The 15,224-nt window shown below is 33.2% G+C and overlaps 1 protein-coding gene across 2 annotated transcripts in view; it reads right to left on the reverse strand.

The window, feature by feature from the left end:
* The window catches only part of THOC1 (THO complex 1), a 45,074-nt gene that overhangs the window by 16,722 nt on the left and 13,128 nt on the right, over positions 1-15,224 (reverse strand). For both annotated transcript variants that reach the window (XM_011360465.2, XM_023530833.1), the window contains exons 8-11: positions 11,206-11,288; positions 9,052-9,125; positions 3,716-3,824; positions 2,424-2,555 (exon numbers count right to left, since the gene is read on the reverse strand). In XM_011360465.2, coding sequence (XP_011358767.1) covers positions 2,424-2,555; positions 3,716-3,824; positions 9,052-9,125; positions 11,206-11,288 — 398 coding nt within the window. The remainder of the gene's footprint in view (positions 1-2,423; positions 2,556-3,715; positions 3,825-9,051; positions 9,126-11,205; positions 11,289-15,224) is intronic.

Here is a 15,224-nt window from a genome sequence, read left to right on the forward strand (position 1 = left end):
TCTAACTACAAAAGTTGTATCATCTTTGCCTCATCTCCTGACTCTCCTAAGGAAAAGTTTAACCACATTCATGTAAGCAAAGCACAATGCTAGGCAATAACATTCCTGGGGTTATATGCTCTGTTAGAATGATGAAAGACCTAACCTTATAATGACAAGAGTGCTTTTCTAAACCTCCTCACCACTGAAATGATAGGCTAAGGAATTATGCTCCAAATAATCATACAGCTTTAGATTTTACTTTAGCCAGTTTTCACCGGCAAGGAATAAGGTACCCGTATCTCTGAAAAATCCAAGCATTTGTTTTTTTTTTTTTTTAGCAAATCTACAGCCAGAAGAAAAGTTGAGAAGAACCATTGGACTGGCATATATTTAAGTGAGATGGCCTTTTCATTTTTTTTTTTTTTTTTTTTAGCAAATCTACAGCCAGAAGAAAAGTTGAGAAGAACCATTGGACTGGCATATATTTAAGTGAGATGGCCTTTTCACAAAGTAAACAGAGGTCTTTCAGTAGTTTTTCAAAATGAGGGTCTTAGAGTGTTATGTTTCCTTGGTCTTTGAATGAAAATGTTATTTCATCCATAGACTTGAGTGCATTTAGCTATGTATGAAATTCTAGATAGTTATTTTTTTCCTCAGCAGTTAAATACTCCCCTACTGGCTTTTGGAATCTATTGCTGATATCTGTTAGAAGTCTGCTAACAATCAAAGAATGGTTCCTTCTCAGTATATGTCTTTTTCCCCCTTTGGTGGCTTTTAAGGTTTTCCCTTTATCCTTGCAGTTACAGCATGATGCAATCAAAGTATGGATTTATATTTCTTTATCCTGCTTGGTAGCTGTAGCACATTTTTAATCTCAGAACTTGGTACTTCCTTCAATCCTTTTCAAAAGAGTTTTTCTCCACCATTCCATTTCATTCTTTGGCAATCCTATTAGATATATGCTGGAATTTCTCAATCTATCCTCCATGGCTCTTAACTGCTCTTTCACATTAACCAAAGAAATCTGTCAGTGCTATGTTCTGGGTGAATATCTCATCACTATCATCCATTCATATCATGTCCAATCTATAGTTTAATTCTGTATGCTGTGCTTTGGTAAACCAATGACCATATTTTTAATTTCTGAGACTCCCAATTAGTTGTCATATTCAACTCTCCTATTTCATTTCTACAGAAATGTTTCAGTTTCACAATTTCTTATTTGCAATGGATGTTCTATTGTCAATTATCTGATTATCCAAAACATATATATTTTAAAGTCTTGGTCAGGGTGTGTATCTGGAATAAATACATGTATATCCCAACAGTTGATCTTACTGATGATCATAGCATTGGATTTCTTTAGGGATTATGGAATTCTAATTTATCAGAGTTTTGAATGAGGGGCTTTTGTTTTGGGATATTTACTTCCCCTCCTTTCTCTCTGTGTATAATCTTTCCTATCTAGAAATTCTGCATTTGCTTCCACCAGGGCCCCTGGACCAAGTGTGGAAAAAGTTTTATGATGACTTTTTTGGAGCAGCTGTTTCATGAGTTGAGTATATTAGGGATATCATGTAACTGGTCACAGAACAAGCAGATGGACACAAAGATGTGTCTTTGTTATTCCTAGAACCACAACTTCCTATGAAACCATAGCCCTTGGCAGAAGATTGGTAATATTTTTCTTAGCTTCTTTTCAAAAGTGGGTAAAGTTCTACGCCAGTCTCTGGCTTCAAGTAGTGAATCTGCCTCTGGCCCTGGCCCAACACAAAACACATCTGGGTCTCTGTCACTTGTAGTTAAACTCCTAGGTGCCACCACCTGCTTAAGATAAGAGTTCAGCAGGCCTGAGGCTTCAGTTTTGCTATTCGGCATTTCTGGTCCTGTGGCATTATCTTGTTTCTGGAAACCCAGCTTTGTCTTTTTGGTTTTTCTTTTTATATTTTGCCTGTCATGGCTATGTGTTTGGAGCAAAGGGAGTGAATTGAAACATAAACTCAATGTGCCATGTTGATCAAACTTACAAAATCTCTTGGCATTCTATTAGAAAAGTTTACTTATTTAACTGTATAAATAAAACTGATAGGGAATTACTAAAACCCTTATTTGTACCTAAATGGCAAACTAACTACAAAATATTTTTATAAATTCAAATTATATACTAACTTGAGGTTCAAAACATATATACTTGAAAGTAATTAAACTTTATTTACTTTAAAATAAGACAGACTTAATGCAGAACAACCTCTTTCACCTTTAAAATCAAATCAGTCTTTTTTGTGCAAGGAAGAAATAAGGACCCTCAAACTAACATTTATCAGCTTTAACCAAAAGTAAAGTAAGAAACATTTCTTTTAGACTTAACTTATAAAGTATATCAATTAAACAAAAAAAAAGACCATTTTTTATTATGATTCATGAAAAAGAAAGATTTATACCTTTTCACTTGTTAGAAATTTTGCAAAATATACATGCTCCCCTCCTGTTTTCAATTCCTCCATCTTTTTCCTTGAGGCCTGAGTATCATCTAATTTATAACTCTTAAAAACAGCTAGAACTTCTTCAGAATACTGTGAAGCAAAAATATCAATTAGTTTTATTTGGCATTGTTGCCCAATAATTTGTTTAGTGCTCTTCCGTATCCAAATGCCTCAAATTTATTCCCAGTTAACAATAGATGCATATTGCAAGGCACATTAAACAAGAAATTTATGATAGCAAAATGAGGGCACGACTATTTTGTATGAGATTTTGTGGTATCGTAGAAATAGGAATAAACTCTCTACTCCCAAAGAAATATGATTTCTTATGCAGTCTGTGTAAGGGGCAAACAGAGAAAAGAGATCTTTGTGACTATACAGAAATTTACAAGTGAAAATAGATGTTTAGACAGCTCTGGAAATGGTTAAACATTTCTTGTGCTAAAGACTATGACCAAATAAAATGATGTCAAATCTTATCCAGTTGAGGGACAATTCCAGATGATTTCTCACTCACCACTTAATCTGGATTTGGATGGTGTCCAAAAAAAGATATTGCATATAAAATAAAAACTGTTAAAAATAACACAAAACATACACTATCCTACTTTTAAGAGCTATCTATTAACCTCAATTTTGATTACAACAAGAAAGGATAACTGATCTTTAGCCACGAAAAAGAAATATAGAGAAGTCTTATAAAAAAGGACTTAGCAAACTTTTTTCTGTAAAGGGACAGAAAGTGTTTTAGGTTATATAGTTCATAGGGTCTCAGTCTAAGTATTCAAGTCTGCTATTTTAGCACAGAAACAACCACAGATAATATGTAAATGAATGGGTGTGATTGTGTGCCAATACAACTTTGTTTACAAAAACAGTAAGTTTATTGGATCTGGTCCATTGCCATAGTTTGCAGACTCCTGTTCTAACAGGAAAGCTAAAATAATTTTGTGCAAAGTAAAGATAGAATGTATTCCATAAAAATTCATCAATTCACACTGAAAATACTCATTATGTCAAAAAAAAAACCATTATGTTAACTTTTAAAACCTTGTCATTTATAAAGTACTTCAAAATATCAGTTGTTTAAATATTAACTTACAATTTAGCTTCTGTACATTATGAAATAGGAATAAAAACATAAGAGGTAGAATTAGATGGTGAAAAGAATACTGGACAAGATTTAAATTTTGGCTCTGCCATTAGCTCTAAAATATCGGGCTTTTGGTAGTCTGAGATTGGCAATTTACCTTGAGAAAAGTTTTCCATGAAATCTTCTCATAGCATTGCACAGGGTTCCTGAAATAATCCTGAAGTGACCAGAATTTTCGATACAGGTTGTAATCTATTGGAATGGAGCTAGTAAAAGAAATGGTATATTAAATAAATCATTTAAGTTATTCTAGAAATATCTAAGTGCTTTTTAACTTTTCTTGGGTCACAAACCCTTTTAAGAAGTTGATGAAAGCTATGGCCTTTTACCCTACGAAAGTACATATCCATAAATATTTATATAAACTTTAATAAATAATGAAGGGGAAATTAATAAATAGACCCTAGCCCTGTTTATCTATAGTGATGGAACCCCTAAATTTTGGCTGGATACATGATTATTCAGAATTAAAGACTATGTTTCCCAACCTTTCTTGAGCTAGCATGGTCATGTGATTAAATTCTGGCCTGTTGAGAATGGAAGTCACATGTGACCTATTTGGGCCACAGTTTACCATTTTCCTGTTTCCCTTTCTGCTGGCTAGAATGTAGATGTGATGATGAGCCATCCTGGACTACAGGAAAAAGAAAAAACACCAAAGATGGTGGAACAAAAAATTAAAAGGAACATGGGTCCCTAGACAATTTCCCTGAATTGCCTGTCTCCAGACTTTTAGATGAGAAAGAAATCAACTTCTATGTTGTTTAAATAATGTTAATTCGAATCAATGTTAAAAGCAATAGGCATTATATTCTAAGCGACACACTAAGTTAAGAAGTCCTAGTATGGGACAAACATATTAGGTATATATCAACTTAGTATTACAAAAATAAGCCCTTTCTTTAGTGTCTTTATTATAGTATTACTAATTCAACTTCTGATTTGGCTATGTTACAAATCTAGCATCAATATAAATTCTTTTAAGTTTCATATTTACAAGTAATCAATAAAAAATGTTTTAATTTTTAATGTTAAAACATTTGACTTTTTTAATCCATGAGACTGTTCTTCTACATCATTCAAAACAGCCAATGAAGTCTTTTAGTATTACCTACATGTCAAAAATGCTTGAGATATTGAATATTTCATATCCTCAAATATCCACAATTTTCAACATCACCACTATAAAATTAATTTTGTCTGTAAACAAAATTGTGTAACACCATATTTGTTCTTTCTAAATAAACCTTAATAAGTCAAACCTATGGTATAAAGTTAGCTTCATACCCATACAGATATTCCAAGTAAGACTAATTTTATATGAGAAACAGGAGATAGATTTAGTGATCTACGCAGTACCATTATCTTAAGAGTCCTGCCAATAATAGGAAGTAAGTTAATTTCTCTTAATCTTTGGGATGGACATGCTGAAAATTACTTTTTTGATGATGAGGGATTATCAGGGACAGTACTATAATGCTTTTAAAAGAATATAGTAAAATAAAGGGAGTATAATTTTTACTACATATTTTGATTTTTGTTTTTTTTGGAGGGAGAACTAATATTTAAAAGACTGAAAAATCTCTTTGTTTCATTGTATATAAAATTAAAAAGGTAGAGTAAAAAAGTATAAAATGATTTTCTAGTGTAAAATTCAGTCTTCTACAAGAAGTCTGAAAATATATATCACTAATCTAAGAACAAAGGGAAAAGAGTTTTAGTAAAACATATGGAGGCACATTTGATAAACAATCTTGCCACAGGAATTTAATTCATATGGTTCAGAGGACAGACTACAAGTCATTATCATGAAAAATCCATTGAAAGAATAATTTTATTTAAATTTATATCAAATGGCATATCGACTCAAGAAAAACATACACACATCTAAACACATAGTAAAATATCACTTATCTTACATTCACACTTCTGATAACTGCCTGGAACAAAGCTGTGAACTTAGATATAACTGAAAAAGCCCTAGGTCTGCAAGAAAATAGCAGTTCCAAAGTTCGCACATTTTATTTTACAAAAGACGTTTGAAACTATGCTTATGTACTCACCCAGATTAAAATGGCTTTAGATTATATGTAAAGTCAAGTAAATAATTTAGCAAGCTTGGCTTATTTTGATAAAAAGAATGTTAACTTTGCTAGAGTAACTGCTAGTATCTCAAGCATTCAGTAATGAAGAATGGAAACTTTTAACTGACAAAAATCTAGCTCCCAACACAAGTTTTAAGAACCAGCAATGAGCATGTTAACTTTCGCTCTTTCTAAACTCTTCCCTAGTAACAAACAACCCTGAAAACAGGAAAACAATTATCTAAACATTAACCTATTTCTATAATTAAAGCAACTTCAGTGATCTACGATAATAAATTATAGGTCTGAGTTTTCTCTGTATCAAATTAAAGAAAAAAAAGCTGCAGAAACAACATTTCCCAAAATGCCAAAGTAAAATGGAAAAAGAAATAGCCACATATAAATTATTTATACTCATGAAATAATACAATAACCAATATTTGTATAGTTCCATACACTTAATAAAAGTATGTTTTTGAAACAAAACTGCTTTTAGAGAATGTATATATACGTATACATTTATATGCATACACAAACATCACACACACACACACACACACACATAATTAGTTATCACATATAAGAATATCTCTTCAAGTACCAGCAAAGTTTCTTTTAAGAAAACTGGAAAGTTACCTCTAATCAAAGAATGAGAATTACGTAACCATTGTATGTCCTTTTTTGTCTCCATTGTCAGGAAGCTCACATCTAATTTAATGTTTGATACGAACAACAATCTATTCTAAGTTGCTAATTATCATTTTCTACCTGTAACAGCTTCTGATCTTTCTCTTTTTATCTTTAGTTGGCCTGGTATGTGTCTGAGGTGCCTCACAGAATAAATACATTACTGCTAGGAAACTTTTATAGTTGAGGACTAATATATTTTTAAAAAATCCTCCCCCTTGATAGTTCTATTTCTCTCTTTCCCTTCATGGCCAAACTTCTCAAAAGAGTTGTCTGCATTCAATGTTCACCACTTCTTTACCTTCCTTTCATGTTTCAACCACTGCAATTTGCCTTCCACCGTGATCATTTCATAGATACTTTTGGATTTTATATTTATCCACACAAAGCAAACATAACTACTGATTATATATGCAAACAATAACAAATTAGAGAGTTATTATCTAAAATAGAATGTTCTGTAACCATTTTAACCAAGATCCTCTATAAAAAAACATATGTAGTCTCCGCTTATTGGTTTTGCTTTCCAGGGTTTCAGTTATCTGCAATCAACAATGGACTGAAAAAGTGGTTTTGCTTTCCAGGGTTTCAGTTATCTGCAATCAACAATGGACTGAAAATATTAAATAGAAAATTCCAGAAACAATTCATAAGTTAAAAAATGTTCTGAGTAGTGTGATGAAATCTCACGCCATTGAGTGCTGACGTGCCCAGGATGTGAACCGTCCCTTATCTAGTGCATCTACACTGTATCCGCTACCCGCTCATTAGTCACGTAGTAGTCGTCTTGGTTATCAGATTGACTGTTGGGGAACAGCAGTGCTTGTGTTCAAGTAATCCTTATCGTCAGAAGGTTAATAGTAGCCTAATGCTACGTCACAATGCCTATGTTAATCACCTTGCTTCATCTCATCATGTATGAGTAGTATAATTTCACATCATCACAAAGGTGAGAAGAGTACAGTAAGGTATTTTGAAAGACAGGAGTCAGGTTTACATAACTTTTATTACTGTACAGTAATAACTGTTCTATTTCATTATTATTGTTAACTTTACTGTACTAATTTATAAATTAAATTTTATCATAGTTATGTATGTGTAGGTAAAAACAGTATATGTAGGGTTCGGTACTATCTGCAGTTTCCGGCATCCACTGGGGGTAGTAGAACATATTCCCCATGGATAAGCAGGGACTACTGTATTTTTTAAATGTTAAACTGATAATTTTATAGAATTTTACACAATGAAGTTTTTTTAATACGAAAATTTTTATTGGTGTATTTCAGCCAAATTTGAAATGGACTTCGCATTATAGATAAATGAATAATGTGTTCTTTATTAACTGCAGTGCCTAAGGTACTCTGGTGATATAGCTGGTCACAAAGTAATTGCTCATACAATTTCTTCTTCCATTCAAAAATAGCAATTGTGACAGACTGAGAGGTAGCTGAGTACTGAGTCCTGTTCAAGTGATTTTCCTGCAGCAGAGACTAGTTGATGAACATAATCAATGGAGCTGAATTGTCTACACAGGCTTAGGCAGTCTAACTAGAATTAACTGCCTTGGTCAGAGTTTGTCTTTAGGGCTTTGTTTACATCTCAGGTGATCTGTTATGTTGGAGACTAATACCTTGGCCCAATGCCCTTATGTTACCCAGGCCAGACTCTGAAAGCTTACTCTAACCATAATGCATACAAATAGGTGTCTAAAAACAAAAAAACTATAGGTAATAGCTACTGGACACTGTTCTCAGTGCTTTACATTTATCATGCTATATAGTATTAACAACTACAGTCTTAATAAGGATAACTATCAAGTTCCTTAATAGACCACTTCTGATTAGCATCTTATTTAATCCTCTCACTAACTGAAGCAGGTAGGTGGCATTACTATATTTTAAAGACTCTGAAACTGAGTTGCAGGAAGGTTAAATAGTTTGCTCAAGGTTATATGACTAGGAAATATTAGAATTAAGTCTGGAGCCACAGTACTGTCAAAGTTTCTTTGAGGATATGTGTTTGAATCAGAAATCTGGGATGGCAGGAATATGTCTCCCTATGCAGATATACAAACCTCCTGATCTTCTGGAATTCCTTCAATTGCAACTGATGATGATAATTTTGTCACCTCAGACACCTGGAAGAATGCTAACAAAAGTGTTCCTTCATACTTTCACTTTTTTCTTCCTCATTGCTTATAACTAGCATTAGAAAGAAATTATTAGGAAAGAAAGTACAGGGTTATAGAGGATAAGAAACAGTGATAGGGGATAGGAGGGGAGAAGAGAGAAGTTTCTTATCTCTCCTACTTTATTAAATAGTCAGCTCAGTACCAACAGGCATTGAGTTCACAAAGCTAAATGGAAGAGAGAAGGGAAGGAGTGCCTAGGTTGCTTATGGTTGGCCTTTCAAATATTATGAATATATATAAAATAGGCCGTGTAAACAATGAATTGTCCGCAAGCAATTTAGAAACCAACTGATACAACCCATTAGTAACTTAGGATTTATAATTTTAAGTAATATACATGAAAATTTTAAATAAAAGAAATCCATAAACATGTTTCCCTTTCTCTTTGTCTACATTCTCACTCTACGACTCAGTAAGTCATTACGGTAGTATCTTTGTACATCAAGAAACTCTGAACTTCCTAAAACTCACCAAGTTGTTGGAGCTTCATCATCTCCCATCTCACCTTCTTCTACATCCATCCCTTCTTCTCTGTCTTCAGTGTGCTAAATTTAAAAAAAATGTACAGCCTGTTGTGAAACAATTGTCAGGCAGAAGGTAAATGCTGCAATAATATCACTCACACACTGCTAGACAAGCATTAGCAGAGAAATCTAATCACAGTAACCATTTGGACCTATAGTTAATCTTTAAGGCAATCAAAATTCTATATGATGGGGAGACTCAACAGCAGTATGACAATGCTATAAAATAGTCATGAAGACAAAGTCAAAAGTTTTAAATGTATTTCTCCAAACATAGTCAGTAGATTATTTCTGGAATAAAGGGTCTATGGCAAAATATATTATTGAAATATATACAATGACCTTTTAGAGAACTGAGAAAGATCATTAGCATATTAAGGACTTTAAAAACTATAGTAAATAACTCTTAAAGTGAATTTAATTAGTTTTTATTCCTAACTTTAATTTGACCATGGAAACCCACCCCGACCCCCACATAGAACACTTGTTATCTTGGAACACATTAGGATACGCTGAATGTCCAGCTCTATATTGAAAAATTTAAAATAAGTTCACGTTTAATAGTCCAAGAAGTACTTAAAAGATACATAAGGGTTAAGGACAAGATTTTGAAAAATCTTAAGCAAAGTCAACATTATTTCCAAACTGCTAATGATTACACTTTAAGGAATAAATTGCATAGTCTGATTAATCTACAGTGAGATATTAATTATATCTAATTAATAATTTAGAAATTTTATAACTTGCTCCTACATGGAGAGTAGGTGCTGAATGTTCAGAACTTTGCCAACTCTGGACTTTCTGATTATAGCATAAATAATCTTTAAAAAGAAAGTCGATTATAGCAGATGTCCTTTTAAAAATCAGTGGGCAAATAACAGATTATTTAACAAATGGTTCTGCGATAATTAGCTTACTGTTCAGAAAAAATAACTAAATTTATTCCAAACTCAATATTTCTGCTGGGTTAAAAAGTTAAAAGAAAAAATAAAAATCATAAATGCACCAGAAGCAAACAAAGGAGGTGATATAATCTTGTGGAGAAAAAGCCTTAAGCATGACATAAAACCAGAAACAATAAAACAAAAGTCCAACAAATGTTAATATCATATCCAAATTTAAATTTTAAATAAGTAACAAGAAAAAGTATAAACTGAAAAAAATATATCAACATATGGTAGGCAATGAATTAATAATATTCTATATAATGAGTTTCTATATATCAGTAAGAAAAAGACATTACAATAGTAAATTGGGCAAATGGCAGGAGCAGGCAATTCTCTTCCTCATTGCTTCAAATTAGCACAGAAGAAAAATAAATTCTAATAAACATACACTAAAGTCCTCAGCTTCCTTAATAACCAATGAAAGTTAAAGCAAAGATGACTTAATTTTCAAGTACATATCAATTAAGCAAAGACTTTTAAAAATGGATAATCCCCAGGGTTAGTGTGAGCCTGTGGTAAAAGGGGCAGGCATTCTCTATGTGCCAATGGTTGTAGTAATGGGTACAACCTTTTTGAGAAGTTACTAGGCAATAGCTATCAAAATTGGATATATGCATATATTTTGACATAGCAAAATTTGTCCTAAGGAGACATCTGCACAATATAGCAATGATATACGTAATAATATTCACTATAATGTTATTAATTTTTCACTATTAGAGATTATCTAAATGCCCACTGACAGGGGATTATAATATATCCAAAGATTTATCATGAGCAATAAACCTGAAACAGACCTAAACTTACTGATGCAAAAATGCAATCATTTTATCCTAAAAGAAAGTGAATTTCAGAATAGTATATACTATAAGATCTCGTTTTCAGAATAAAACTACGTATACACAAAAAGCCCTGTAACGACAGACAGAGAATGTTAAGAGTAGTTATCTTTAGAGCCTTGGATTATGGGGTAGCTGTACTTTGTATTTTAAATATTTCTATTTTGTTTGCATTTTTATCACAAAATACATATTATTTCTATAAATTGGAAATAAAGGCTTAAAAATTTTTGATGACTTAGAAGACCCATTCATATCAGTTATCTCAATAACAAACTTATAAACATGTTCTGTTAGAGTTCTTATCAGCCTCACCTTCTGACCCAAGGTGCTTTCCTGCTCATTGGTATTGAAAACAGTGACATTTTCCAGATTAAACTGACTCTGCAAGTTAAGACCTATTTAAAAAAAAAAAGATTTCAAAGCAAATCCACCAAATGCCTAAACTTGTTTAAGAATATAACTTTCTCATACAACCAAAACGTACAAAATAAACCCATAGTTAAGGAAAAGATCAAGTCAGAAATAATGACACTTTGATTTTCAATTCCTTCCTAAGATTCATTTCTTAAAGGTGCCTTTAGAGTACACAGAATTCTACATACATTATAACAAATATAGTTGATCCTTGTTATTCATGAATATTTAAGAACAATTTTATATAAGATGTAATATGTAGTAATTTATAATTTTGCTGAATCAGATAAAAACTATTAATCAAAAAGTGAGAGTGTATAACAATATTTATGATAAAAACATTGTAGTTATAAGAGCTAGGTTTCTAACTGTCAGAGAAAGAAACTAAATAAGCAGGTATACTGGTGCAAGATAAACTCAGAAGTATTAGTATAATCTCATGGTTTTTGCTACTGGTTATTTAAAAACAGAAAGTGATATTGCAATTTATAAGAAATATATATATTTTGTCATTCAGCTGACTGAAATATATTTCTCAGATATATTTGGGCTTCATCCACAGTTCCTGGCTCACAGCTCCCAACCCCCTAAGTGATGAAGGCAAAAATAGTATCTCTTATTACATTAAAGGGGTGATTTTTGGACCCGACCTAAGGAGAAGGGGGTGTTTGACAGTATAGGCAACCAGGTGGTTAGAATATTAGAACTTTCAGTCCTATCCCTTGATTTCTGGGGAGGGGAGATGGGCTTGACATTGAATCAATCGCCAATGGCTAATGACTTAGTCAATCATTATTATGTAATGAAGCCTCCATAAAAACCCAAAGGGACAGGTCATTGCTATCTTTATCAAAGAGCTTCCAAGTTGGGGAAACAGAAGGCTTCCATGTGCCATCATGAGACAGAAGCTCCTTTGTCCTTTTCATCTGGCCATTGATTTGTACCCTTTAATACCTTCTATAATAAATCAGTAATCTAGTAAGTAAACAGGGTTTCCTAAATTCTGTGAGCTATTCTAGGAAATTAACTGAACCCAAAAGGAGGGGTGTGTGGGAAACTCTGATTCATAGCCAGTTGGTCAGAAATAGGTAAAAACCTGGGCTTGTGACTGACTGGCTTTGAAGTGTAAGACAGTCTTGTGGGCCTGAGATCTTTACCTGTGGGATCTGATGCTCTCTCTGGGTACACAGAGAGTATCAGAATTGAGTTGAATTCAATTGCTTGTTGGTGTGGGGAAGCCATCCTCACTCCCCCACCCCCACCATGTTGGAATTGTGTCCAAGAACCCCTTTCAGATATACAGAAATAAATACATATGTATATGTATACCCAAGTTGTATACATACAAATCTGTCCTAGTACTGTCCACTGAGAGGGCCCAGAAGTAGTGATACTCTAGTAGCAATTAGCATATTAGCAGATTCTGGCTTCTAAATATCATTCTTAAATAAAAGAAATCAGGCTCCTTGGAGAAATAGGTGATTCCAGGTCCGGGCAGGAAAAATACAAGATGAACCTGATTGTCTTCTTGTATCAGGAAAACCTAAAAGAATTTCCAATGGGCAAAACTAGAAGAACTTGAGTAACAAAGTAAATGATACTATGGGATTATAACCCAGAAGATAAAATAAATATCCATGAGTTCATACTGAAATAAATAATCAAATTAATAAGTAAATAAAGAGAACACTCTTTCTTATAGAAGAATATCAATTAATAATGTAAAAGGAATGAAAGAAACAGAAAATCAACACGAGGACAATCTAATAACAATCACTGTAGGCAAGACCCACTGATGAACATGTACTACTGAAATCAGTGGGCAAAGGTCTAAGAAGAAAAAGAGTATTTGCATAGCCTCAAAGTATCTCCCTCCAAATATTTAATTACAAAGGGAAAAACAGTACTTTGCAGCAGAGAAATACGGTGATCAAGGATAACATCACCAGTAATAAAACAAATCAATATCACGTTGAAATGATGCACTAAGAAAAACAGATCATTTCTGTCTTCTTCCCCAAAATCCATAACTTTAATCCAATTATGAAAAATCATCAGACAAATCTAAATCGAAGAACATTCTATAAACTACCTGGCCAATGCTCTTCAAAAGTATCAAGGTCATGAAAAAAAAAAGCAAAGACTCAAGAACTCTGACTGACTGGGGAGACTAAAGTAACATGACAACTAAATGCAATATGGGATCCTGGATTAGATCCTTAAATAGAAAAAAAATAGTGATAAAATTGGTAAAATCCAAATAAACTCTGTAGTTAACAGTGCTGTACCAATGTTGATTTCTTGGTATGAATAACAGTACCATGGTTATGTAAGAGGTTAACATTAGGTGAAGATTATTTAGGTATTCTCTATACTATCTTTGCAACTCGTCTTCAAGTCTAAAGTTACTTCAAAACAAAAGGTTTTTTAGGAAAGGCTAGTATGCTAGATCAAGAAGTTAGTAAACAAACCTGGCTAACCATTCAGCACTGACTACTTAAAAAAAAAACCCGTCTATTCTCTATTTATTACTCAATATAGCACATGCTATAACTCTCATTAAGTTTAAAAATTTCAGTCATACTTCAGTACGTTTAATGGTAAATTACATGCTAAAATGGCGTTTTGAAGGTCTTGGGATATATCCTAGTGAATCTCAAGTATCTACACATGTTAAAAAAAAAGAAAAGAAAAAGAAAAAGTAAAAAAGTAAAAAAGAAAAAGAAAATATTCCAAAATGCCAACCTAGGGTAGAAAGATTGATTATGAATAATGAAGTTTTTTACTTCACTTTCCAATTTTCTGAAATAAGATTGTGTTACTGTTGTAACTTAAAAAATCAATTTAAAAGTATAGTATATTAAAAGATATAGTTTAAAGCTACCGTTAGCAATATGCTGTCAGTCTTTCAACTAGTTAATTAAAGGAAAAAAGGTGGCTGATGTCTTGTCAATTTAGAGATGTCGTACATTAAAAAAGTTATTTAAAATGTTTTTAAAAAATTGAAGAGAGTGGAAGCTGGAGATAACCAGAAAGGACAAAAGAATTTCTGAGAAATGAAACACTGTTCTTACGTCTTCTGTAAATTCCAGCAAAAGAAATCACTTGTGAGGGGCACACTTCATTTCACAAAGAGATAGAGCCTTCATTCACCACACATTTAAATGGTGACTAGGTGTCTGGCACTGTTTAGGAACAGAGAATATAGAGGTGAAGGACATAAACTGAAAATGATAGATGGTGTTAAATGCTAAGAAGAGATTTATAATCGGGTAGTAATAATGTGTGACTGCTGTGTCAGGTTAAGATTAGATGCTCAAAAAGAGCCTCTCTGAAGAAGTGAAATTTAAAATGGTATTGAATGACAGCAAGTCAGTAATGGGACAGCAATGAACAAAAGGATTATAGAGGGAACACTTCCCAAAGTTCAATTGATCTTGATATTCTGAAGGCATAGAGAAGGTGAGCTGCCAATTCGATGGGGAAAGAATAGTTTTTTCTACAAATGGTGTTGGGATGACTGGGTATCCGTATATAAAAGAATGGAACTGGACCCCTACCTCACACATATATAAAAATTCACTCAAAACAGATCACAGACCTAACTGTAAGAGCTAAAACTCTTGGAAGAAAACACAGGAGTAAATCTTCATGACCTTGAGTTAGGCTATGGGTCTCCAACTCCCAGGCCGCAGACTGTACTGGTCTGTGGCCTGTTAGGAACTGGGTTGCAGAGCAGGAGGTGAGCGGTGGGTGAGCGAAGCTTCGTCTGTATTTGAAGCCACTCCCCAGCGTTAGCTTCACTGCCTCAGCTCCACCTGAGATCATCAGGCATTAGATTCTCATGGGAGCACTGGTCCCTGGTGCCAAAAAGATTGGGGACCTCTGGGTAAGGCAATGGTTTCTTAGATACGACT

This window comes from Pteropus vampyrus, unplaced genomic scaffold (assembly GCF_000151845.1).
Source record: "Pteropus vampyrus isolate Shadow unplaced genomic scaffold, Pvam_2.0 Scaffold55, whole genome shotgun sequence".
Classification (NCBI taxonomy): Eukaryota; Metazoa; Chordata; class Mammalia; order Chiroptera; family Pteropodidae; genus Pteropus; species Pteropus vampyrus.